We start from the raw sequence: 26,942 nt of genomic DNA, 5'->3' as shown, positions 1-26,942 counted from the left end.
CAATCAGGTTTCCCCAAAAGTGGGGGAGTCCTCCTCAACTGGAGATACAACAAACCCAACTGGAAACGGGCCTGGGCTGCCTGGTGCAGGTGCCCATGCGTGGCTAGTGGGGGTGGCTAGATGGGCTTTGGAGGTCCCCTCCAGTCTCAGTGAACCTATCACTCTGCAGAGCCTGGCACTGTTTCTGAGAACTTCTCTACAGTGTCTTCAAACCATCTGGACACTGGGTGCTCATGGGCAGAGGATCCTCTGGGGATGAACTCGTTCATGATGTAACCCTGAGGACAACATGAAGCAGGGATTAGAAATGTCAGCAACACCTCTGCCATAGCAGTGTTCTCTCCCCCTGCCTCCACTCTCCTGCCCCTTTTTCCTTCAGGATTAGAGTCATAAAGGACCTCTGGAGGTTTCCAGTGATAAGATCTGCTCTGAGCAGGGAGAACTTTCACATCAGATCAGGCTGCTTCTTCAGTGCTTCCTCCACCTCACTTTTGAAAGCCGTACTCCTAGGGGTGCTAGCTGGAAGGCCAGTTCTCATTCAGTGGTGCTACAAGACAGCAGTGTGGAAGAGAAGGGTGACCAGCACCAAAACGACCATGTCCTGCTGCTGTCAGTGTTCGTGGGTCCAAGAAAGTGGCGACCCTGACTCAAAGACTGAAGGGAGGGCGTGCCTACCAGGGCAGAAAGGGTAGCCCCAAAGGAGGACACCAGGGCTTTCCAGCACGTTGCAACAGGTATCTTCACCCCACAACCACTGCTGTACCTGAGAAGAGTGTATGAGAAATGAGATCCACAGAAACTGCCTACCTGCTGGTTCCTTTATTTAGTTAGTTACAAAGAGCTTAGCAGCACCTCTACATGAGGTCTTTGGGTTAAAAGAAAAGGTAGAAGAGGAATAGAAATATCTTAAATTTATAAAATAAAAAGATTAAAAACATTTAGCATATTGGAATAATATTGAAAAGAATGAACAATTTTTGAAATATATGAACGAAGATGTTTCTGCCTTGTCCACGTATATTTCAGGGAATCAGATGCAGAAGACAGGTTCCTCTCTGAAATACTGAATATTGCAATAACATCCTCAGTGCCTCCTTGAGCTCTTTTTCCTCATGCTGTAAATGATGGGGTTCACTGCTGAAGGCACCACCGAGTATAGAAATGCCACCACCAGGTCCAGGGATGGAAAGGAGATGGAGGGGGGCTTCAGGTAGGAAAACGTGGCAGTGCTGAGATACAGGGAGACCACAGCCAGGTGAGGGAGGCACGTGGAAAAGGCTTTGTGCTGACCCTGCTCAGAGGGCATCCTCAGCACTGCCCTGAAGATCTGCACATAGGACAGCACAATGAAAACAAAAAAAAAAACAAGACCTATAACAGGCACTAACCAGAAGAAACCCAATTTCCCTGAGGTAGGCATCTGAGCAGGAGAGCTTGAGGATCTGGGGGATTTCACAGAAGAACTGGTCCACAGCATTGCCTTGGCAGAGGGGCAGGGAAAATGTATTGGCCGTGTGCAGGACAGCATTGAGAAAGCCACTGCCCCAGGCAACTGCTGCCATCTGGGCACAAGCTCTGCTGCCCAGGAGGCTCCCATAATGCAGGGGCTTGCAGATGGCAACGTAGCAGTCATACGCCATGACAGTGAGAAGGTAATATTCTGCTCCAGCCAAGAAGACAAAAAAGAAGACCTGTGCAGCACATCCTTGATAGGAGATGGCCCTGGTGTCCCAGAAGGCATTGGCCATGGCTTTGGGCAGAGTGGTGGAGATGCAGCCCAGGTCCAGGAGGGCGAGGTTGAGGAGGAAGAAGTACATGGGGGTGTGGAGGCGGTGGTCACAGGCTACAGCGCTGAGGATGAGGCCGTTGCCCAGGAGGGCAGCCAGGTAGAAGCCCAGGAAGAGCGCGAAGAGCAGGAGCTGCAGCTCGCGCGTGTCTGCAAATGCCAGCAGGAGGAACTCTGTGATGGAGCTGATGTTGGACATCTGTTATTTCTGGTCATGAGGTCCTGTACAAGGAAGACAAAGGCAGTGATTGTGTACCACAGACATAACTGACGAAAAACCCTTTCTATATTCTCATTTAAAATCACCAAAATATTGCCCATTTCCAGGCAGATATTTTGAAGCTCTCTTTCATTGATTCTGCCTCCTCTGGTAGCAGGGGATCCTCTGTGAACAATGGAAGAATCAGTCCTGCACTACAGCCAGAGGGAGTAGCATGGTAGGAACATGGTAGGAACATGGGGTAGTCTCAGATTAACTTTACTGCTGATATCAAAGAGATTTCTCCAGTTTTGCTGCTAGTTCACCCAACTGCAGAGCAGAGGTGTGGAGGTTTAGATATGCAATTATTTGTTTTGTATTATTGGTTCTAGCTGCCCCACCACACTGGAAAATGGTTTCTAAGGGATAAATCCTGGACATTCTGCTGCACTCCAAGTAAAACCTTGTGGATCCTCAGAGGCAAAGAGACTGTCCCTTCAGTGCAGAGCATACCTCAGAGACAACAGCCAGCCTCTCCATCAGTGCTGGTCTCAGCTGCCCTGTGAGAGCTGCACAAAAGTTGTAGTCAGTCGTTCATGTGAAAAGGACCTGAACACTGCTGAGGGCAGAAGAATCCAGGATCAAAATGCCCATCTCCACACCCCTCACCTTGTCCCTGTACTCACCTTTCCCCAAACACCCTGACGGCACACCAATGCCTCTGAAACCTCCATCCCCAGCCAGCCTGGGAACAAGACCAGCAGCAGCACGGCCAGCTGGAGAAGCCAGGAGGAATGCCAGCGTGCTGCTGCCAGGGGAGGCAAGGCCAGGGAGGGACAGACGGACACTCAGCAGACCCTCCTGTACTGCAGCTCTGCCTGCAGAGGAGGCAGCTCATGCTCTTTGCAAATGATCTGTGATCATCTCAAACTGGCAGAGACCTCCCAAAGACAGAGCACTGGGCATTGGAGGGTTTGCAGCTCCTAAAGATCAGCTAGGATAAAACCTCAGAGGACCACAATGATGATGTTGGTGGAGTCTGTGGGCTGAGGTGTGGGAAGGGACTTCATGAAGTTCATTGATGAAATATTGATCCCTCACTACAATGCTCTAGCAGTCTCAGTCTGCAGTACAAACCTGACCACCCATTACCATGAAAATGACGCCCACTCTAACAAAATCACAGGCTACAGAAAATGTCTTGCCTTTCAGGTAGCCCCTGCCTTGGTCTTATTGTTGAAAACTCCAATCATAAATGCCATTCTCTAAAGCATTCTCTACTCCTTTCTGGAGAAACAAAGAAACCCATCCTGACAGATGCTATCTGTAATCAGATGTGCCAGCTGTAGAAGACCCCTCTGGCAACCCCACCTGCAGTGCCCTGCTGCCACAGCCTCACGGTGTCAGGAGCCTGCAGATGTGTCCTGCCACACGCTGCCCTCTGTTGTTGCGCTCCTCAGTGCCTCCCAGCCCTCTCTCCTTCTCTCCTCTCTGTGTGCCAGCTGCGGTCAGAGCCCCCAGTCCTGCTGCACTGTGCAGAGGAGCTGCTCCTGGGCACAGCTGTCTCTCTGCCCCACGGCCCTCTTGCCACGAGCTCTCTCTGTCCCATGAGCCCGGCCCAGCTCAGCAGCACAGCACCCGACCATGGCATCGCTTGCTCTGTGCCCTTGGGCTCCCTCGAGTTGTCCCCAAGGCCTCAGGGTTGACAGCTCGCCAAGGCAGCAGGGTCTCTGCTGGGGTGTGGTGGTTGAAGAAGACTGAAGGCATCACTGACTGCTTCTCTTCTGTAGATGTCAGAGACTGATTTTTAAGTGTGATTTGTGCTGTTGGACTGTGGTTGTCAAAAATGAGTACAAATGTTTCCCTCCCTTAACCCCTATTCTGTTCCCAGTGTATTGCAGGACACATCAGCCATGACAGGCAGGGATCATTTCACCCCTCCGAACGTGTTCTAACAAAAGAGGGGAGACCAGAATGCTGTAAAAGTTTTCCATGAAGGAAATAGGGCACTAAGACACCATTCATTGAGTTTCCCTAGCTGTCCATCTGGGAGATCCTCTACCCTTACACAAATATCTTCTTCCCCTGTTAATTGTCCAGCACGGTGACTGGGATGTGGAACACCCTCATCACTATGCTGGTGCCTGAAACCAAACACCTGCAGATGCTCGTGGCCTTCTTCCTGGGGGAGAGTTGTCCTCCTTGCACAGCTCCAGCACCCTGCACAAGATGCTGGCCAGCTTCCTGGCTGGGGACAGCACCCCCTTTGCTCACAGAGGTGGCAGCATTCTCAGCTGCGCCTTCTGCATGACCACAGTGCTTCCTGATGGGGGCCATGTCCTACGGTCAGCCCTGGGCTGTATGCCACCCCTGTTCTCTGCAAGGCTTGGGAAGTGGAAGGCCTGACTCCAGAAGGCAGCTGTACCTGAACCAGGGGAATTTCTCTCATGTACAGGAATTCTTTCTCTTCCTCCCAGCTACAGTTCTGCGGCCCCAATGTCATAGACACCTTCTGTGGTTTTGTTCCATTTCTGGAGCTGTCCTGCAGTGCCACGGTGATACTCTTGGTTTTGCTTTCAAAATTTGCATTTGTATCCAATCTTCCAATTCCTAATCATGCAGATTTCATGTGTGTGTGCCCTGTGTTGGCAGGCCCAAAGCTTTATCCACCTGCTCTTCTGTCCTCATGAGTGTCACTGTTTTCTATGGCACAATCATCATTTTCTGTGTGAAGCACAGAACAGCCCACCTCACAGATCTTAACCAAGCTCTTTCCAAACTTTCATCATCCCCTGGTCAATCCTCAGGTTTCTTAGTGGTGGTGTGGGAAGGGTGAGAGAGGTGCTAGTGGAGATGCTGACATTGTCATAAAACCTATCTCAAATACCTTGGAAAGGACAGATGGATCAAAGACTTTCCTCAGGATTTGGAAAAGGTAGACGTCAAACCCATCTTCTAGTAGAGGGGCAAGCAGAAGGATGATTAAGCCTAACCAAGGAGAAAAGTGCCAGCCTTAGCCTTAGGCCCCAAAGCAGACCTAAACTGAAGTCCTCAAAGCTTGCCCTTATTCTAAACCCTGAGCAGGTTCCTTAGGCACAACACCAAACAATTCCTTGAAGCCCTTGCCATTCCTTTAACCCTGGAATGTGACCTCTTATTCCTAAACATTAACCTGATCATCTAACCCTCAAAGCCCTCCACCCTGCACACAGCACATCTCAGCTTCAACCCCACTCCTACCCCTACCTTGTGTGGCTTTTATGCTTGGGGTAGGGCAGGGCCTGTGAGGTCCTGAAGCAGTCCCATGGCATTGGAAGAGGCATGTGCGGTGAAAGGTATGTGATCAGATCACAGTCCACAAGGAGGAGCTGGCTGGGAATGCTGGGATGGGATCAGGTGTGCCTCAGGATGTGCTGGGCCTGCAGGAGGCCCATGGCTGTGAAGGAGGCTGGGAGGCCACTTCTGTCTGTACAGCTGATGGACCAGCTGCAGAAATGTGGCACAGATAGGGACTGTAATGGCCAGAAGCATGCACATGGCATTGAACATGATGGTGAGGCACCTTCTGTTCTAGTCAGGTGAGAGACCACAGGAAGGCTGATGGCATGGGAGTCATGCTTGAGGTATAGTTTGTGAGACCGTAGAATGAGAGAATGGCTCCTGTTGGAAGGGACCTTAAAGGTCATCTAGTTCCAACCCCCCCGGCCGTAAGCAGGGATGCCTCCTACGAGATCAGGTTGCCCAGGGCCCTTTGCACAGGAATCCCTTCCTCTGTTGCATCAACTACACCTCTCAGCTTGGTGTCATCTGCACACTTGCTGAGGGTGCACTCGACCCCACTGTCTATGTCACTAATAAACATATTAAACCATACGGGTCCGAGGACAGACCCCTGAGGTACAAGACATCACCAGCCTCCACTTGGACATAGAGCCATTGAGCACCACTCTCTGGGTGTGACCTTCAGGCCAACTCCTTACCCACTGAATGGTGCACCCATCAAATGCATATCTCTCTAATTTGGAGACCAGGATGTCATGTGGGACCATGGCAATGGTCTTACAGAAGTCCAAGTAGATGACATTGGTTGGTCTTCCCTTGTTGTCTGATGTGGTCACTCCATTGTAGAAAGCCACCAGATTGGCCAGGCACCATTTACCCTTTGGTGAAGCCATTCTGGTTGTCTCGGATCACCTCTTTGTGCCTTGACACTGATTCCAGGAGGATCTTTTCCATGATCTTTTGAGGCACAGAGCTGAGGCTCACCATTCAGTAGTTCCCTGGGTTATCCTTTCTACCCTTTTTAAAAATGGGAGTGATATTTCCCTTTTTCAAGCCACCAGGGACTTCACACAACTGACAGGAATCTTCAAATATGATGGAGAGAGGCTTGCCAACTGCATCAGCCAGTTCCCTCAGGACCCTGGGATGCAAGTCGTCAGGTGCCATAGACTTGTACTTGTGGAGTTCCAGCAGGTGGTCTCAAACATGCACTTCATTTACAGTGGGTGGGACTTTGCACCCCCAGCCTCCATCCATGGGTCCAGGGAAATGAAAGACTTGGGAAGCCTGACTGGCAGAGAAGACTGAGGCAAAGATGTTGTTGAGTCCCTCAGCCTTCTCCATGTCTGTCATTACCAGTTCACCCTTCTCATCCATCACAAGGGGTAAACTCTCCTTGGCCATTCTTTTATGAGCAGTGTATCTGTAGAATCCCTTCCTATTATTGCTTGCATCCCTTGAGAAGATCAGTTCCATCTGTGCATTGCTTTCCTCATCCAATCCCTGCACACCCGAAACGGAAACATGTGAGAGGGCCTGGGAAAAGGAACCCTGGCTCCATAGAAGCCACTTGGGAAAAAAAACTTGTAGGTAGGAAGCATGATTTTGTGGAGGTGCAAAGCTGATGGGCACATTGTGCAGGATACTCCTAAAGACCCATGTGTCCTTTTGCCTCCTGACTACAATGCTGACTACAATGCTTCTCAGGAATGGGGTAGCCAACAGAGGTGAGACAGATACACTGAGATGTTAAATGTCATCAGAAAGCTGATCCCAATAAAATGTGGCACAGTCAGGAGCAGCTTGGACAAGAGACTGTAGATGCTAGATGCTACAGTAAAACTGATTTAAAACAGTCATGTATTGCCGTCACCTTATTTGAACCAGTAATTTTAATTGTTAAAACTAAATGCTACTAAATACTAAACGCTACTCCACCTCTCTGAGAGGAATCCACTACTCAAAGTATGCACTGAAGCAAAACACAGCCCTTAGCCCCCTTCCCTTACCTTTCCCGGACCTTTACACTCCTGCTTACCCCAATCCCTACCCTAAACACTAACATTAAAATGCACTATTTCGCTCTAGAGAAGTTGTAGGCAGGCCTTAAAATACTCTTAACCACAGGGTTTGCCCATAAGCTTATGACAGACCTAATAGCCACAGAAGAACACCAAAGATTCCCATTAAACCTGTGTTTATCCTCTAACCTAGAATGGTGAGCCCTAGTCCCTAAAGAACTAGAGAGAGGTCAGCCCTACCTCAGGATGTCCTTACCCAGCAGGAGGAATGTGACTCTGAAGTCACTTCTGCATCTGCACTTGATAGGGCAGCAGCAGGAATGTGTCACGGAAAGAGACTGTGAGGCCACTTCTGTCTGGAGGTGGCAGGTCAGCCTTGACTTCTCCCTGGGAGCTGCACTTTTGGGCTGACATCTGGCAGTGGCCCTGCTAGGCCAGCAGAAGGCACCTGCTTGGCTGGTGGATCCCCTCTGCCTCCAGACCCAGGAGGACCCAGGCAGAAAGAAGGCCCCAACATGGGTTGTCCTGTCCCTTCTGCTTGAGTCCATGACTGCACAGCAGCAGGCACAAGGCTTGGCTATGTCTAGCCAAGAAGCTGCAAGGCCAGCAGCAGGCCCCTGGCTTGGAAGCTGCTGCTGAGGTGACTTGAGTCTGCTTGGCTGACAGGCCACAAGAATTATGATGGGTTGGGATGCCGTCTTCAGCTGAGAGAATGGAGCATCAGTGTGGGCGAAACTTGAGAAAATGCAGGATTTTGCCTAGAGAATCCTCTTGACATTTACAAGAAGAACCCAGTCTTGCACCAGAGGAAGAGGAACCCTACACATGGGCAGACTGGGACCCTGCTAAGTGAGCGGTGCCCAGGAGGAGGAAGGCCTGAGCACCACGAGGGATGCCATACAGCAGTGGTGCCTGCTCACCAGAAACCAGGCCAAGCTTCCTACAGAGCTGCCTTAGGAGGAGCATGGACACCAAGAAGATCTGAGTTATCAGACTCAGCTCAGACTCGGTGTAACACCTCACGGACAAGTGCCTACAATAGCCACTAAAGAGGTACAGGTCTGGGAGTCCCTAGGACAGCCTGGTGTGGAGAGGATCAAGGGTTATACCAAGGCTGAAAGTCCCTACTCTCATTTCTGACTGAAACTCACTGCCACTGATGAATTTGAAGAGACAAGTTGATAATGAGCCCAAGGTCCTCATTATCGCTATGCATGCACCCATGAACCAGGCAGGGGTTGTACCATTCTCCTGCACTTGGTCATGTACATCCCCATCTGCTACTGCACCACAAAGAGCCCTGAGCTGTCTCTGAATGTAAAGGATCTCCCTTCCCAGGGGACATGGGTCAAGGCCTGGCCCTTGTGCTTGGTGACACACATCCAGTTTTCCTACACATCAGTGTCACCTTCACATTGCCTTTGTCTCCTTGTCCTCACTGCCTCTAGAGTTCTGCTCTAATGAGCTCCAAGGGAGGCTGTGTCAGTGCTGGCCCTCAGGGGGACACTGCAGGAAACTTGCCTCTGACTTGGACTTCTGAAGAGATGTCTTCAATTGTCTCGGAGTGCCTGAGGTGCATGGGCTCATCAGCAAAGCCCCCAGAGGGGTGATTGCAGTGCCTTGGGCTGGTGCTGTGCTGCAGAGCTGGGCCAGGCTCATGGGACAGAGAGAGCTCGTGGCAAGAGGGCCGTGGTGCAGAGAGACAGCTGTGCCCAGGAGCAGCTCCTCTGCACAGCGCAGCAGGGCTGGGGGCTCTGACCGCAGCTGACATGCAGAGAGGAGAGAAGGAGAGAGGGCTTGGAGGCATTGAGGAGCGCAACAACAGAGGGCAGCGTGTGGCAGGACACATCTGCAGGCTCTTGACACCGTGAGGCTCTGGCAGCAGGGCCATGCAGGTGGGGTTGCCAGAGGGGTCTTCTACAGCTGGCACATCTGATGGCTGATAGCATCTGTCAGGGTGGGTCTCTCTGTTTCTCCAGAAAGGAGTGGAAGATGCTTTAGAGAATGGCATCTATGGTTGGACATTTAGAGAGGAAGGCTAAAACTGGGGTTACCTGAAGGGTAAGATTTTTTCTATAGTCTGTGTTTTGAGCTTATGGCAGTGGAGTGCAGGTAGGTTTCAAGGTAATTTGTTGTCAGCATTGTGTAGGAGACTGAGACTCCTGGAGCATTGCACTGAGAGATCCATATGTCAGAAATGAACTTCATAAAGTGCCTTCAGCCACCTCAGGTTAAAGATTGGACCAATGTCATGTTTGTGGACTCCTCAGGTTTTTACTGAGCTGACGCTAATCTGGCTCCTGGCAAGGATATGGGCAGGTAGCAGGGACATGGGCAGGCAGTGAGAGGGAGCTGCTGCCAGAAATGTTGTGTTAGGGAGGGCTCAGGCACCTCCCTGCCATCCCCTGCAGGGCAGGCACCTTCCCTGGGACACCCCCTGCTCTCCTCTCCCACCAGCACAACCTCTGCCCTGGTGTCCCCAGCAGGAGCTGCCTCCTCTGCAGGCAGAGCTGCAGCACAGGAGGGTCTGCTGAGTGTCCGTCTGTCCCTCCCTGGCCTTGCCTCCCCTGGCAGCAGCACGCTGGCATTCCTCCTGGCTTCTCCAGCTGGCCATGCTGCTGCTGTTCTTGTTCCCAGGCTGGCTGGGGATGGGGGTTTCACATGCCTGTGGGGTGAGCCCTCGGTGTGCTTGGGGGAAAGGGAGTATGGGAGTATGGGGACAGAGTGGGGGGTCTGGAGATGGACACTTTGAGCTTGGATTGCTCTGCTCTCAGCAGTGTCCAAGTTATTCTCAGGTGAACTTCTGAGTTCAGTTTTCCTGCAGCACAGATCAACTGAATCCATGGAGAGGATCCACAGGATCCACAGTATTTCACATGCAATAAGAAAGAAATGTACAGGATTTCTGCCTTAGAGATTCTCCACAGGAGTAATAGCTAAGCTAGAAGAAAAGATACAAGTCTTCCTATGTTATTTACCTATTGGTGTAGGACAGTATTGACTCCTGCATTGCCTAAAGCAGAGTCCTCTGCTCCAAAGCACAGCCTAAGGCAGCATCAATCCAACTGCAAGAAAGGGATCTGCCAAATATCTTCATGGAAGTGAGCAAGCATGTTGGGAGGCTTAAATGAGAAATTGAAATCCTTTTCCTTAGATAATTCTAATGTTAATAATCACCATCTTTCTGTTCCTTCGGCAGGACCCCATGCCCAGAACAAGCATATGCCCAACATCAGCTCTGGGAGTGAGTTCCTCCTGCTGGCATTCGCAGACACGCGTGAGCTGCAGCTCCTGCACTTCGTGCTCCTCCTGGGCATCTACCTGGCTGCCCTCCTGGGCAACGGCCTCATCCTCAGCGCCATAGCCTGCCACCACCGCCTCCACACCCCCATGTACTTCTTCCTCCTCAACCTCGCCCTCCTCGACGTGGGCTGCATCTCCACCACTCTGCCCAAAGCCATGGCCAATGCCCTCTGGAACACCAGGGCCATCTCCTATCAAGGCTGTGCTGCTCAGGTCTTCTTTTTTGTCTTCTTAGCTGGAGCAGATTATTCCCTTCTCACCGTCATGGCCTACGACCGCTACGTTGCCATCTGCAAGCCCCTGCACTACAGGAGCCTCGTGGGCAGCAGAGCTTGTGCCCAGATGGCAGCAGCTGCCTGGGGCAGTGGCTTTCTCAATGCTGTCCTGCACACGGCCACTACATTTTCCCTGCCCCTCTGCCATGACAATGCTGTGGACCAGTTCTTCTGTGAAATCCCCCAGATCCTCAAGCTCTCCTGCTCAGATGCCTACCTCAGGGAAGTTAGGGCACTTGTGTTTACTGTTTCTTTATTTTTTGGATGTTTTGTTTTCATTGTGCTGTCCTATGTGCAGATCTTCATTGTGGTGCTGAGGATGCCCTCTGAGCAGGGACGACACAAAGCCTTTTCCATGTGCCTCCCTCACCTGGCCGTTGTCTCTCTGTTTGTCAGCACTGCCATATTTGCCTACCTGAAGCCACCCTCCATCTCTTCCCCATCCATGGATTTTGGGGCCCTGCATTCTTGCCAGCACCCTCTGCCTTCTCCTCTGCAGGCTTTGCTATGCTATCCAACATTTCTTTTTCTTTCCTTGAAATCTGCAGACACCCATCTCTGTTCACCCCCTTGCTCTCATCCCGGCATTTCAGTCATTTCACCAATGTCTCATCAACCCTCACCAGCTGTTCCTTGAAACACAAAGCCATGGTCTGATCACAGACACTCTTTGGTTGACCTCTGGCACCACAGCACAACCCTTTGAGGGACATTTTTTCCTCCTCGTGGCCAGTGCGTAACTTCCATGCTGCAGTCTGTGTCATTTTTTTTTTTCTCCTGCTCTTTCCTACTACCAAAGAAAGCTACATCAGGGTGGAAACCACTCCTGAATTAGGCATCCCAACTCAGCAGGCTCCTTGCGGCCTCTCAGCCAACCAGACACAAGTCACCTCAGCAGCAGCTTCCAAGCCATGGGCCTGCTGCTGGCCTTACAGCTTCTTGGCTAGACACAGCCAAGCCTTGTGCCTGCTGCTGCCCACTCATGGACTCAAGCAGAAGGGACAGGACAACCCATATAGGGGCCTTCTTTCTGCCTGGGTCCTCTGGGGGTGTAGGCAGAGGGGATCCCCCAGTCAGCATGCCAAGCAGGTGCCTTGTGCTGGCCTAGCAGGGCCACTGCCAGCTGTCAGCCCAAAAGTGCAGCTCCCAGGGAGAAGGCAAGGGTGACCTGCCACCTCCAGACACAAGTGACCTCACAGTCCCTGCCACAGTCACATTCCTGCTGCTGGGGCAGGAGATCCTGAGGCAGAGCTGAGCTCCTCTGATCATCCCCACCCATCTCCTCCTTGTGGCCCACAAGCTGATGGATTTCATGATCTCAGAGTATCTGTCTCATATCTGTTGGCTACTCCTTTCCAGAGACTGACATGGCACCTAAGTCAGGATGGTGAAGAACACAAAGGCTGTAGGTGAACCCTGCACAATATGCCCAGCAGTTCTTGTACTACCCCAAAATTTTGTTTCCTGCCTCCAACTTTTGGATACAGAATGGCTTCTGTGTACCCAGGCTATCTTCTTCCAAACCCACATGCACGGTTCAGTTTGCCACAAGCGTCTTGGAGGCAGTGGCCCCCTCTGTCTCGAAAACTGAAAGCAGTCCTAAAGGATGACTTCAGGCAAAAGCTGACACCTCTGACATGACAACCCCTAACCAAGACCTCTTCCTCTATGGGGCCTACCAGGTACTTAGAAAGAGCCGATCTCAGAAACTACATGCACAGCAAGTGCCTTCTGCTGCCCTACCATGGACACTGGCAGATGTGAGCCTAAAGGCACAGATCCCAGCCAGGAGTCAAGGGTGACCTGTCAGCTACTTCAGAAAGCAGTCACCTCACAGGCCATTTAACAGCCATTAGCTTCCTGCTGGACTTAGTGCTTCTGATACACCACTGAGCTTATAATGCCACACCTACAAAACACCCCCTTTTTGGGCCAGGACCTGCCCAGGTAGAAGTGATCTGGTTGTGATCCTCCAACCTCATGGCACACCTGCTGGGCTCCCAGCCTCTCTGACACTCAGGAGCCAGTTCTGTGCCGGTCCTGTGAGGTGCTAGGGCAGGAGGGATCTTGTAGGCAATGTTCCAGCCCCATGCCTGTTGGCGGTCTGTCAGCTCCTTGTGCACAGTGAAGATCACGCTCACATCCAGAAGTCGTGTGCCTGAAGCCAGCTTACAAGACACTCACGGGAAACATCCTTGCAGCCCCAGCCCCAGCTGGTGGTGCTGCTCTGCAGAGCGAGGGGGCTGTGGTGCCCAGAGCATGGGGGCACTCTGCAGGGCTGTGCTGGGCAGGCTGGGAGACAGACCCAGCTCATGGGGTCACTGCCATTGCCCCAGGGCTGCAAGGAATCACTCACCATGCTCCTTTGCTGGGGCTGCTCTGTGCCCTGGGGCTGCAGATCCCTCCTCTGCTTGCTCACGCCAGATTGAGCACTTGAGCTCTGCTCAGTCCACCTCGGAGGAGATCCCCCCTTAGGAGGGAAGTGCTGCAGTGGAGGCCAGCTGTGCCACTGCCGTGCCCACTTCCTGTCCCTGCCTGCAGTCCCAGCTCGGCCCCACAGCAGCACTGGCACCAAGCTGCAGGAGCAGCCAGGCCTGACCCCACCAGCAGGGCTCCGCAGGACAGGGCGGCAGTGGCAAGAGAGCAGCTCTGCATGCCCCAAGCGCTGGTGTTCCCTGGCCATGCTGCTGGGATGGGACTTTTCCTCTGCACCCCTGCACACAGACACTGCCCCTGCAGAGCCAGGCCTGGTCTCAGAGGAAGGCTTCTCTCTGTAGATTTCAGAGACTGATTTTTGAAAGTGTCATTTGTGCTGTTGTACTGTGGTTGTCAAGCATGATGTGCTTTATCCTGGCAGACAGCTCAGCACCACATAGCTCATCCTCACCCCTGAAATGCTCATGTGTTGAGATAAGGATTGTTTGATTGGAAAGGAAAGGAAGAGATGTTGCTGCTGCTGCTGCTGATAATGATGATAATGTAGTTTATTAAATCATGCGATGACAGTGCAATTGCTCACCACACACTGACCAATACACAGCCCATCCCCAAGCAGGGGTCCCCCTGAACCTGGCCAGCCTGCCTCAGGATCTCCTGTGTAGGTCCTTTGACCTTGCTTTGTTTTATGTCAAAATCAGCGGTGGTGGGACTTCATTCAGTCCACAGAAGTCCACCATTATCTTCCACTCCCCATTAGAATTTTGCACTGTCCATATGGGACTATTAAAGGGTGAGAGAGCCTTGCTGATCACTCCTTGGCTCTCCAGTCAATGAACCAGGTCATGCAGGGGAATCAGGGAGTCTCTGTTAGTGTAATACTGCCTCAGGTGCACTGTTGTGGTAGCGATTGGCACCTGCTGCTCATTGACCATCAGCACGTCCACAGCAGAAGGGTCCTGTGAGAGAGTGGGCAAGGTAGACAACTGTTTAAAGGTAAGCCTTTGGATCTTTGGAGTACCCTTTCCTGAAGGACTCTATACTAAGGATGCACAGAGCTTCTGGGCCAGTCTCAAGGGGTTGCTTTTGCCACTCTCTCCCATTAGACTCACATCAGCCTCCAATACAGTTAACTACTGGGATTCTCCCATCATTCCAGAAATACAATTGGGTTCTGGCCCTTTTAGCTCGATGGCATTACACTACACTGTGCATTGGTGTCCTTTAAAACCTAACACCTGCTCTGGGTCTGATGTGCCAAGCGAGTAATCCTCAAAGTCCAATACACCCAGTTGCCTCCTTCCTCCCCCCTGTTGGAGGTAGAACCCCTCTAGTCCCGCTCATAGTATTCATTACTCTGTTTGGAGGACTGCCCACCAGAAACAGGAGCAACAATTTTCTCAGAAGAACCCCTTTTTGTGAATGTTTTTCCTTGCGCTTCATGTATCCATGCCTCTAGGATGGAGGTAGATTTTCCATCCCATTTACTCATGGCTTCTCCGCGATCACACAGTTAAAACCACAGAGCTGCACGTGGTATGTACCCACGATATCACCTTTCTTGAGTAGAGGGACACTTGCACCTGAGAGCTGAGGTATTGGTTCGTACAGGTGGGGAGGAAGATGTATTCTCTTGTAGTTCTTGGACCTACTCAGACAGTTTCTCCATAGACGAGACACAGGTTCGTAGGGAAGAAGAGAGACTTTCTTTGTAATGCCATAGCTGGCTAGCCAATTCATCCACCATGGGTTCCTCTTGGTCTTTCCTGGTCATTACTGCCAACGAATTGGCATATGATTATGGTGCGCTCTGTACAAACTTCTGTCACATGGGTCATGTGTACTTGACTTTATCTGGATCCTTGGACAGCTGTTAGTTTCTAGGTTTCTACAAATCGCCTTCAGCATGGGTAATTCCCTTAGGTACAGGATACCCCTGTGCATGGTGGTCCACTTGCCTGGTTGACATAGAAGATCTTCCTTCAAGGGATACCTTTCTTTCAGGCCTGAGAGGATTAAGTTCCTTGTGCCCTTTTCCAATGGCTTTCTCAATCACCCCTCACGTACAGGAGGATCCCAGCTGCTTGGCTTCCCTGCCCTCTAAATCCAGACTGTTAGCCCCCTTCTCTCAGCACTGGAGCAGCCAGCTGACAATGTGCTCACCGAGATGATGGCTAAAATATTTTCCCATGTCTCGTAGCTTACACTGGGATAGGGATCACATGGTTTCTGATGCTTATATGACCTCTTCTTCTTGGTCACCCTGCCTCCATGATGGACCAACTTAGGAGAAACATGCCTCTTCTACTTCCTCCTCCTTTCTTGTCTGGGTGCCTGAGTTTCTTTCCTTTCTAAAGAAAAACTGACTTTTACACCCATTGTTTTCTCTTGCATAAAGAGGCAACCGATACTGGCACAGGCTGGTTCTCTGGCCCAGCCATGGGGCCCATTGCAGGTGCTGGAGTGGCTGCAGGGCCCATCGCTGGAGTTGTTCTGGCTGCAGGGCCTTTTGGATGAGTTGGAGTGGCTGCAGTGCCTATCGCAGGTTTGGGAGTAGCTATAGGGCCTGTCACGAGTGTCCATTTAACTTTGGGCCCACCTCAGGAGCTGGAGTGCCTGCAGGGCCTGTTGCAGGGTTTGGAGTGGCTTTGGACAGGCCATATGCCTGTCCTGGAGGAGAAGGGGGAGGTGCAGGAGAAAGGGAGAGGGAAGAAGTGGTGAAAAGCATCCCCCACTGTCCATCCCACTTCCACCCGCCCTGCATAGGTTTACTCCCCAAGGAGAAAAGGCAAAGAGTTTAAAAGAGTGTAATACTAAATAATTTCTAAGAGATGAAGAGATGGTTCCTGAGATATGGAGGCAGCAATTATTTTATCCTGTCATAAGTCAGCATTATCCAATACAGCAAAACAGTAACCTTAAACCAGCCCCCAGGACTGATAAAGAGCACACCATGGATGACAATTAGTAATGTGCTGTACAACACAATTCTGAAAACAAGCACCACAGACCCCAGATCAAAAATATCAATACTGTGATCAGCAGCTGTTAAACTGATCTAATGCTTATAACAATTTACTTTTAAAACGCTGTGGTTAGCTCTGTCATCTCAACCTTTGTGCTCCATGCTAGGCACCAAAAAGCCTTGCTGTGGTTTGACCCAGCAGGCAGCTCAGAACTGTACAGATATTCATCCAATGGACTGCAGGAGAGAAGAGGGAGAAAAAAAAAAAAAAAGTAAAAGTTTATGAGTTGATATAAAAGCAGATTAATAGGACACAAAGGAAATAATGATAACAACAACAATAGCAATAAATTGTTATTATATATTTCATCATCATCATCATCATCATCATCATCATCATCATCATTATTATTATTATTAGTAGTAGTAGTAGTAGTAGTAGTAGTAGTAGTATAGACACAGATATAATTATTATTATGGCCTGGCACATCAGACCCACAAATGTATCAGGCTCTACTAGACACCAGTGCACAGTGTACCCTAATGCCATCAAGCTAGAAAGAGGTCCACCTGTATATCTGGAGTGACAGGGGGATCCCAAAAGTTAACTGTACTGGAGGCTGAAGTGAGTCTAACTGGGAAGGAATGGCCAAAGCACCCCATTGGGACTGGCCCGGAGGCTACGTGCGTCCTCGACATAGGCTGCTTCAGGAGAGGGAATTTCAAAGTTCCAAGGTGGGGCTTTGACATAGCTGTCTTGGAGAAAAAGGACATGAACCAGTTGTCTACCTTGCTTGGCCTTCCACAGAACCCTTCTGTTGGGGGTTTGCTGAGGGTTGAAGAACAGCAGGTGCCAATGGCTACCATGGTGACACACCTGAGGCAGCGTCACGCTAACCGAGACTCCCTGATTGCCATCCATGAGCTGGGTCATCGACTGGAGAGCCAAGGTGTAGATGTAGAGCTTGGGAGCGTAGTTTAGTGATGGACTTGTCAGCACTAAGGTAAAGTTGCCTGACCTGGGTTACACGTCCCAGAGTAGTGTCAGGCACAATGCAATTCTTTTTGCCTTCTGCATCTACAGCACAGGAAGTAGGATTTTTCCCTGCTCTATTGACTGGGCAGCTCTTTTCACTTTACTCAGTTTAGGTTTGTGTGGCTGGAGGGGGACAATTTCCCAAAAGAAGCCAAGCTCATGGGTACAGCTACAGCCACAGGAAGATTTTTTTTTTCACTTTTCACCCTGAGTTTTCCACAGAAGACCAAAGAGAGACCATGGATGTCCAGTTGTCTACTAAGATTCATTTAGAATTTCTCAGGATCAAACGGTCATTTCAATTTTATTTTATTTTATTTTATTTTATTTTATTTTATTTTATTTTATTTTATTTTATTTTATTTTATTTTATTTTATTTTATTATTATTTATATTTTCCCTGATTATCTTAGAAAGCTTTTCATGTGCTGAACTGTGCTACAGTTACAGGGACAAAGACTACTGCTGGCAGTGGAGGTGTCAGACCTCCAGACTGTTTTTCTTCCCAATGAAAGTCTCCAAAGAAGTCCCCCTGGATCAATAGCAATAGGAGAATGATGCTCAAAGCTGAAATGCAGTAAAATTCAGCCTTTAAAACAAAAAAATATTAGTATTAGCTGCTTTTTTGAAATCTTCTTCCTTAACTACTTCATGCAAGCTCTGCCATTAGCTGTACAAGTCTTGAAGTCATGAAGAAAACTATGGAAGAGATGTCAGGAGTTTCTGCATTTTAATGAGTACCATGGTGTATTTTGGTCTGATGCTATGACGCTCAGGTACTGAGAGGAGAATAATGCAACTGCTAGAGAAAGTGAAGTCGGGAGGAAAAGCTGAAGTGACTTGGAATATTAATGGGCCCCATGGAGGGCTGTTACTAATGAAGCCTCCCCAGGGCCTTGTTAGGGCAGATAATTGGAGGCCATGGTTAAAGACAGGCAAAGGCACTGTGCTGAAAAAAGTCTTGTATTCTTCTAATGAAGGAGAAGAGGCCTCATCCCTGGAAGTGGGAGGGGAGATCCTGCACTCCGACATCTGTGTCAGGGCTCTTCCTGGGGTCTGTGGGATGGGGTGGGCAGTGTGATGCCATGAGAAGAGTAGTGGTATGAAACTTCTGAGGTTCTGTACAACGTTGAAATGAATCAATGAGGCCCCATCACAATGATTTTAACATATCTCCTCCTAAGCTGTAGCCAAAGGGGCAGCTATGGCTGTTGTCTCTGTTACTCAGACCTACGAGGACAAAGCTTCTCATTAAAGCACCAGGGCCTCATTGCCTCCTTGCCGCCACCCATGAACCAGGCAGGGCTCGTACCATTCTCCTCACTTGGCCATGCACATCCCCATCTCCTACTGACCAGGAAGCGTCCTGTGGAAGATGTGAAGGGAAAGGATCTTCCTTCCCAGAGGACAGGGGTCAAGGCCTGGCCCTTGTGCTTGGTGACACACATCCAGTTTGTCTATACCTCAGTGTCACCTTCACATTGCCTTTGTCTCCTTATCCTCACTGCCTCCAGGGTTCTGCTCTAACGAGCTCCAAGGGAGGCTGTGTCAGTGCTGGCCCTCAGGGGGACACTGCAGGAAACTTGCCTCTGACTTGGACTTCTGGAGACATGTCTTCAATTGTCTCTGAGTGCCTGAGGTTTGTGGGCTCATCAGGAAAGCCCCCAGAGGGGTGATTGCAGTGCCTTTGGTTGGTGCTGTGCTGCTGAGCTGGGCCAGGTTCATGGGACAGAGAGAGCTTGTGGCAAGAGGAACCTGGTGCAGAGAGACAGCTGTGCCCAGGAGCAGCTCCTCTGCACAGCGCAGCAGGGCTGGGGGCTCTGACCACAGCTGGCACACAGAGAGGAGAGAAGGAGAGAGGGCTTGGAGGCAGCTGGGTGTGGGAGGATGCTGAGAGCTGCCTGCAGGAGAAACCTGCACAGCCCTTGACAAGGTAAGGGTCTGGCTGCAGGGCCGTGCAGCTGCAGGTCCTGGAGGGGTCTCCTCCTGCTGTGTCTTGTTTCTGGGAGGGCAGTGGGCAATGCAGTAGGCTTTGAGAGTCCTGCTGGGTTGCAGTGCGAGGTGAGGAAATCTGGCAGAAACCTCATGTATAGCCATAGGCCAGGTCTCCCTGGTCTGCCCAGAACACCCTGCTCAAGCAGGCCATGTCAGGCTCTCTGTCAGCTGCCTCATAGTTCTTGCAGCCATAGAAAAGAAGACAAGCTCACAAGCTCCATCTGGCTTTCTGTGGCCCTCCTCCCTCAGCAGCCTTCTCCAGTGTCTTCTCCGTTTTTTCAGGGAAACAGTCTAACGGGATGGTCCTGCAACTCATATAGGGGTGACACAGGGCAGCTAAGAACAGGACTGCTGGGCAGAGCTGCTCTGCTTGATCTTCACCAAGGGACACTCCCACAGGGTATCAAGAGGAATGCACAGGAAATTTGAGGACATTCAGCAACCCAATTCCTATCCTAAGCTTTGCCAGGCCTACTGGGATAGAATAAAGCAAACAAAATACCTACAGCTCAGCTCTGCACTCAGCTGAGTTGTTTGCAACAACTGACAAGTAGAAGGCACTTGAGGTTCCCTCATGTTCCTGCTTTCCTCCTACTGCACAGGAGGAAGGAACTCTAGGGAGCCCACAACTGCCCATTCTTCCAGTGTCACTCTCAGCTAGCACCAGCCACAGCTCAAGGAAGAGAGCTGCAGAAAATGTCTTCACATACTGAGCTTTGGACTGGGGGGTACTCTAAGGCTTGCAATAGTTCTTCCTCAAAGAAATCTTTTTTAACTTTTTCTACCGTTTTCTCTCAAACAGGCAGCTGTGTTCAATGTCAGAAAATGCCCAACATCAGCTCTGTGAGTGAGTTCCTCCTGCTGCCATTCGCAGACACGCACGAGCTGCAACTCCTGCACTTTGCGCTCTTCCTGGGCATCTACCTGGCTGCCCTCCTGGGCAACGGCCTCATCCTCAGTGCCGTAGCCTGCGACCACCGCCTCCACACCCCCATGCACTTCTTCCTGCTCAACCTCGCCCTCCTCGACCTGGGCTGCATCTCCACCACTCTGCCCAAAGCCATGGCCAATGCCCTCTGGGACACCACGGCCATCTCCTATCAAGGCTGTGCTGCTCAAGTTCTCTTTTTTGTCTTCTTCTTTGGTTCAGAGTATTCAGTTCTAACTATCATGGCCTATGACCGCTACGTTGCCATCTGCAAGCCCTTGCACTACGGGAGCCTCATAGGCAGCAGAGCTTGTGCCCAGATGGCAGCAGCTGCCTGGGGCAGTGGCTTTCTCAATGCTGTCCTACACACGGCCAGCACATTTTCCCTTCCCTTCTGCCAAGGCAACTCTGTAGACCAATTCTTTTGTCAAATTCCCCAGATCATCAAGCTCTCCTGCTCAGATGCCTACCTCCAGGAAGTTGAGCTACTTGTTTTCAGTCTTTCTTTTGTATTTGGTTGTTTTATTTTCATTGTATTGTCCTATGTGCAAATCTTCAGGGCTGTGCTGAGGATGCCTTCTGAGCAGGGCCGACACAAAGCCTTTTCCACGTGCCTCCCTCACCTGGCCGTGGTCTCTCTGTTTGTCAGTACTGGCATGTTTTCCTACCTGAAACCCCCCTCCATCTCATCCCCATCTCTGGATCTTGTCGTGGCAGTTCTATACTCAGTGGTGCCTCCAGCAATGAATCCCCTCATCTATAGCATGAAGAACCAGGAGCTCAAGGATGCCTTGAAGAGACTGATGACTGCAGATGTTTCAAAATCAAAAACATAGCCTATTTTTTTCTGCATATGACCCACAATACAGTGCAGGCTCAAGGTTTGTTCTGTTATCTTTTTTTGTCATTTTTCTTACTCTGCAGGGCATCACCACCAGCTCAGAGCTATGGGGTGCATGGGAAGGAGGTTCAGCAATGGCTGGCCAGTCCACTGCTCATTGCTCATCTCATACAGGCTCCCTGGGAGGTAGGATATCCAGGAGAAGAGCAGGGCCCCCTGAGGGTTCATGGGAGATGTGTAAAAGGAATCCCATTGCTGCTGGTGCCAGCAGGCACATCATACACACACAGAGAGATGAACACGAGTGAGCACAAATGCCATCAGCCATTCCTACAAGTCTTATGAAGGCCAGTGGGGCAGACAGTGTCACAAGGTTAAGTAACATTCCCTGGGAAGGCACCTGAATCCAGCTCTGAGATGTGTTTCCTTGAAGCAAGGTCCCTGTGACCAATCCTCATGCCGTGGGGCATCTCAGAGGAGGGCAGAGCAGGGCAAAGCACTGCAGGGCTGAGGTGCCTCCCAGCCTCTGGCAGTGGCTGCAGGAGCCAGAGGGACACTGCAGGAACTGCAGTGCACTGTGCGTGGTGTGCAAGGCAGAGACTCGTGTCTCTCAACAGCCCCGTGTGTATGAGGAGCATGGGAGGCCATCTCAGATGTGGACATCTCATAGAGCGCTGCCGTTGCCCTGTGTGACTCCCGAACCAACCCCCAGTGTCTCTGTGAGATTTCTGTAACCCCCCTCTCACAAGCTCATTGCAAATGCCCCTCTCTGCTATGTCACACTACCCTGCCTTTCTGGACCAGGCCATCAAGCGTTTGGATCAGAGAGATTTCTGGGGACTTGGAAAAAGCAGACAGCAAACTCGTCTTCAGGAAGCACAAGAAAAAGGACTGGGAGATTTGCAGTTGTCACCTCTGCCCATGGGAACGTGATGGAGAAAGTCCTGCCACAGGTGAAGCAGTAGGGGAGGGCAGAGAAGGGAATGTGGTGAACCTGGATTTGGCAAGGCCTTTGCCATAGTCTCCTGGAGTCTCTCTTTAGCCACATTGCTGATATTCACACTGAAGAAGGGGATGAAGTTGGGGGGGGGAGAAGTTGGCTGGACATTAGTGGTACAAAGTCCTCCTGCCAGCCAGTTACCAGCAGCATCCTTCAGTCATGGGCACTTGGACCAACACGTTTGACCCTTTTTTATCTCCCTTTATGATGGCATGGAGCACTTTTCCAAGTCATCATCTCATCAACATGAGTTATTCTTTAATTCAGTGACTTCTTCCCTTGGAGTTCTGCTTGAAGACGGAAGAGGTGGAGGAAGAAGAAAAAAGAAAAAAAAAAAGTTGGGAAATATCTTTTGGTAAATGTTTGCATAAGACTATTCACAGAAAAAGCATACATTGGTAGATAATCCTTGTCCACAGTGCTGTCAATAATAAATAAAATAAATAAATAAACAAATAAAATAATAATAATAAAAAACCTATGAGACTAAATCAAGAGAATTCATAGAAAAATAAAAAGCTGGTGGTGTTGCCATAAAAGACTCTTTCAGCTGTTACTTAGAGTCCTTTTACGCACAGGTTCCCATTGTTTCCTAGATCTACTTTCATGGCTGGTTTCCATTCTCTATTCAGAGGTGGCCACTGCCTCCAGGATGCCCTGGGGTAGCTGAGGAACGCAGATGGGACAAGTGACGTGAGGGAGCACTTTTGGAGCGCAAGCTGAGGTGCATGAACTGAGGCTAGGCCCTACAGGGGCTGTACAGGGCTGCTAAGCACAGAATCATAGAACTGCTCATGTTGGAAGGGACCTTAAAGAGCCTGTGGTTCCATAAGTTTCACATACACCCAAATCTCAAGCCTGTGCCACACCAGTGCTGGCCTAGGCCTTTTACTTCAGATGGAGGCCTTTTCCTGCAGCATATACCACGTTGGTCATGGCACAAAAATACAGTTTCTACACCAGAGATCTGGAGCCTTCTTCATGTGAGGCCGCATTTCAGTGTCCTTTGTGCTGCTTGCAGGGTTTTGTCTCATGGATGAACTGGATCACAGAATCCCAGAATCATCTAGGCTGGAAGAGACCTCCAAGATCACCTAGTCCAACCTCTGACCTACCACTAACAAGTCCTCCACTAAACCATATCACAAAGGATCACTAAGTATTCTGAAACTCAATACCATGTTTTTATTACTATTATTATTACTATCACTGTTATTATTACTTTGCCTCTGAAGCACAATCAGAGAATCAGAGAATCATATAATGGTAGAGTTGGAAAACACCTTGACAATCATCTAGTTCCAACCCCCCTGCCAGAGGCAGGGACACCACCCCCTAGATCAGGTTCCTCAGGGCCTCATCTAACGTGGCCTTGAACACCCCCAAGGATGGAACATCCACAGCCTCAGCCACAGCATTCCACTCCCTGGAATGCAAGTCATCAGGTCCCATAGACTTGTACTTCTTGAGCTTCTTCAGGTAGCCTCAAACCTTCTCTTCACTTACAAGAGGTTGGAATTTGCACCCCCAGCCACCACCTATGGGTTCAGGGAAATGAAAGACTTGGGAAGCCTGACTGGCAGGGAAGACTGAAGAAAAGAAGTTGTTGAGTCCCTCAGCCTTTTCCATGTCTGTCATTACCAGTTCACCCTTCTCATCCATCACAGGGGGTACAATGTCCTTGGCCTTCCTTTTCTGAGCAAGGTACCTACAGAATCTCTTCCTGTTATTCTTTTAATCCCCTGCTAAGCTCAGTTCCATCTGTTCCTTGGTTTTCCTTATCCCATCCCTCCACATCAGAAACTGAAACGTGAGAGGGCCTGGGAAAAGTAGACTGGGATCCACAGAAGCCACTTGGGAAACAAAACTTGAAGGTCGGAAGCATGATTTTGTGGAGGTGCAGAGCTGAAGAGCATATTGTACAGGATGCTCCTAAAGACCTTTGTGTCCTTTTTCCTCCTGACTACAATGCTACTTCCTTCTCAGGAATGGAGGAGCCAACAGAGGTGAGACAGATGCACTGAGATGTTAAATGTCATCAGAAAGCTGATCCCAACAAGATATGGGGAGGTCAGGAGCAGCAGTGAGATTATGGGGTGGGAAGAGGAGCATAGCCAGCAGAAATTAATCATTTCATAGAGGTAAGAGCATTCATTCAATGCCAGTAGTGCCGTAACACTGACTTAAAACAGTCACATATGGACCTTACCTTACTTGAAACAGTAATTTTATTCCCCAACCTAAATACTAATATAATACTCTGAAATGAAGCAGTTTTCTCTCTTGATTACCCTAATCCCTTCCGTTAACACTAACACTAAAATGCTCTATTTAACCCTAGACTTCTTAGCAGACCTAAAACATCCCTAAACCACAGAGCTTGTCCAGACCTTAACCACAGACCTGACACCACAAGCAGAACACCAAACACTTCCACTAAAACTCTGCTTAATCTCTAACCCAGAAAGTGAAAAAGAGGTATCGAGGAGACTAGAGTGAGCTCAGCTCTATCTCAGGATCTCATGGCCCAGCAGCAGGAATGTGACCGTGGCAGTGACTGTGAGGTCACCTCTGTCTCTGCACTTGATAGGGCAGCAGCAGGAACGTGTCACAGAAAGGGACTGGGAGGTCACTCCTCTCCAATATAGCTAACAGGTCAGCCTTGACTTCTCCCTGGGAGCTGCACTTTTTGGCTGACATCTGGCAGTGGCCCTGCTAGGCCAGCAGAAGGCACCTGCTTGGCATGCTGACTGGGGGATCCCCTCTGCCTCCAGACCCAGGAGGACCCAGGCAGAAAGAAGGCCCCAACATGGGTTGTCCTGTCCCTTCTGCTTGAGTCCATGAGTGGGCAGCAGGAGACACAAGGCTTGGCTGTGTCTCCACAAGAAGCTGCAAGGCCAGCAGCAGGCCCCTGGCTTGGAAGATGCTGGTGAGTATCTATGATTTGACCTTAGCTTCGTTTTTCAAGGAACATCTGGTGAGGGTTGATGAGACGGTGAAATGATGGAAATGCTGGGATGATGGCAAGGTGGTGAACAGAGATGGGTGTCTGCAGACTTCCAGGAAATAGGACAAAGTGTGGGACAGCATATTAAATCATGCAGGGGAGAAGGCAGAGAGTGCTGGCAAGAATGGAAGGCACCAACAGCCCTGACACTTTGGCTAGAGCTTATGAGAAGATGACTATATGTCATTGCAATGCAGCCTCTTTGCTTCCTTGCAACCCTGTGCAGAGGCAGGGTGGTGTTACACCAGTGTTCTTCTCAGGCATCAAACTGCCCACTACATTCCTCAGACCTCCAGGAAAAATCCTGAGCCAGACAGGGGGGTGCAGGATCTCCCCTCACAGTGGCTGGGGTCAGGCCTTGGCTCTTCTGCTTCACCAAAACCAAGAAAGACCTTTCTCAGCACAGTGCTTTGCCTGTCTATAATCATGGCCTCCAATTATCTGCCCTAAGCAGTCCCTAGGGAGGCCTTGTTAGTAACAGCCCTCATTGGGGCCCATTCATACTCCAAGTCACTTCAGCTTTTCCTTTTGAGTTTGTTTTTTTGCACAGTTGTATCATTCTCCTCTCAGTACCCAAGTTTCATTGACTCAGCACCAAAACATACAATGGAACTCATTAAAACACGGAAACTCCTAAGCAGCCATGTCTCTCCCAACATTTTCTTCAAGTCTTCAAGACTTGATCAGCTAATTGGAGAGCTTTCATGTTGTAATTAAGGGGGAAGATTTCAAGGAGCATCTAATAAAAATCTTTCTTCATTTTAAAGGCTGAATTTTGTTCCGTTTCAGTTTAGAGCATCATTCTCCTGGTTATATTGGTCTAAGGTTTCTCCTTTGAAGCCCTGCATAGGTAGGAAGAACAGGAGTTTTCCTATTTCAAAACAAACAACAGGAAATCATGCTGCAATTTAAAAAAAAAAAAAAATGTTCAAGTTCCTTATTTTGTTGCCTCTAGTGATGTTTACCTTCCCAAAAGGATGACTGTACATGATGTAATTTACAGTGATTAATAGGAAATTTTAAGTAATTGTGTTAATATTAATCCATATCATACAAATTCAATGATAAACGATGAGGGTCTTACTAAGGAAACCATTAGACAGACTGCTGAGAGATGGGCGAGCTCGAACTCACTGAAACTCCAAGCAACAACTGGGTCATTGAGAGTGGTCTGAATGATTAAACGGTAAGAGGAGGGCAAACCAGGAGAATGATGGGAAATGCATAGGTCCAGACAGGCAGCTGGAAAGGGGACATTCAGCAGGGTCTGTGTAATCAAGATGAGTTTTGTGCCTGGAAGATGAGGGAGGGAGCACACCATGATAGAAAAGCGAGGACAATGCAACTACAGGTGAACACCAGTATTTCTTCTCCTGGGATGAATATGCATCCTGAAAAATCACATTTCTTCATGATAGAAATTCCACTTCACATGAGACATTTTACAGAAAGGATTGAGTCTTTTGAGCTGATGAGTTGTTGCTTTATTATTCAAGTACTGAAAAAAATACTGGGTATTCTGGCAGAGCTTTGCTGTCTGACCATAAGCAACCAGGGAAAACCTCCAGTGGCCCCGTTGTGTTTGAGGCACTTTCCCAGACCAGCAGATATCAGAAAAGACCTGCAGGAGGCCGGAGCCCTTTGGGAAAATCAGGTGGAGCATGGTGGAGTTCCCAGGGCACCTCCACTGCCAGCAGTGGTCTTTGTCCCTGTAACTGCAGCCCAGTCCAGCACAGGAACACCCCTTCAAAGACAAACCTCTTCTTCAGTGGGTTCCTTGGATTGACCTAGATTTGAAATGGCCACTGGAAACCTGAGATACTCTCCCTTACTTAAACTAGACACTTGAACATCTGTTGATGACCTTC

General features: G+C 49.8%; 1 protein-coding gene and 1 pseudogene across 2 annotated transcripts; one reads left to right on the top strand and one right to left on the bottom strand.

Moving 5' to 3' along the window:
* Positions 1-1,084: 1,084 nt before the first annotated feature.
* Positions 1,085-1,985, bottom strand: LOC311427973 (olfactory receptor 14A16-like; annotated as a pseudogene). The gene has a single exon. The product of its transcript is annotated as an olfactory receptor 14A16-like (transcript).
* Positions 1,986-5,417: 3,432 nt separating this feature from the next.
* Positions 5,418-21,062, top strand: LOC311427972 (olfactory receptor 14C36-like; the record flags this gene model as incomplete). Its single annotated transcript, XM_084539547.1, has 3 exons — positions 5,418-5,538; positions 10,488-10,714; positions 20,328-21,062. The coding sequence occupies 3 exons, from the start codon at positions 5,418-5,420 to the stop codon at positions 21,060-21,062; spliced, it is 1,083 nt and encodes a 360-aa protein (XP_084395673.1).
* Between the last annotated feature and the right edge of the window lie 5,880 nt (positions 21,063-26,942).

Source organism: Aythya ferina, assembly GCF_964211825.1.
Source record: "Aythya ferina genome assembly, contig: HAP1_SCAFFOLD_29, whole genome shotgun sequence".
NCBI lineage: Eukaryota > Metazoa > Chordata > Aves > Anseriformes > Anatidae > Aythya > Aythya ferina.
Note: the sequence above shows the minus strand (reverse complement) of the source record. Positions and strands in the feature narration are given on the sequence as shown.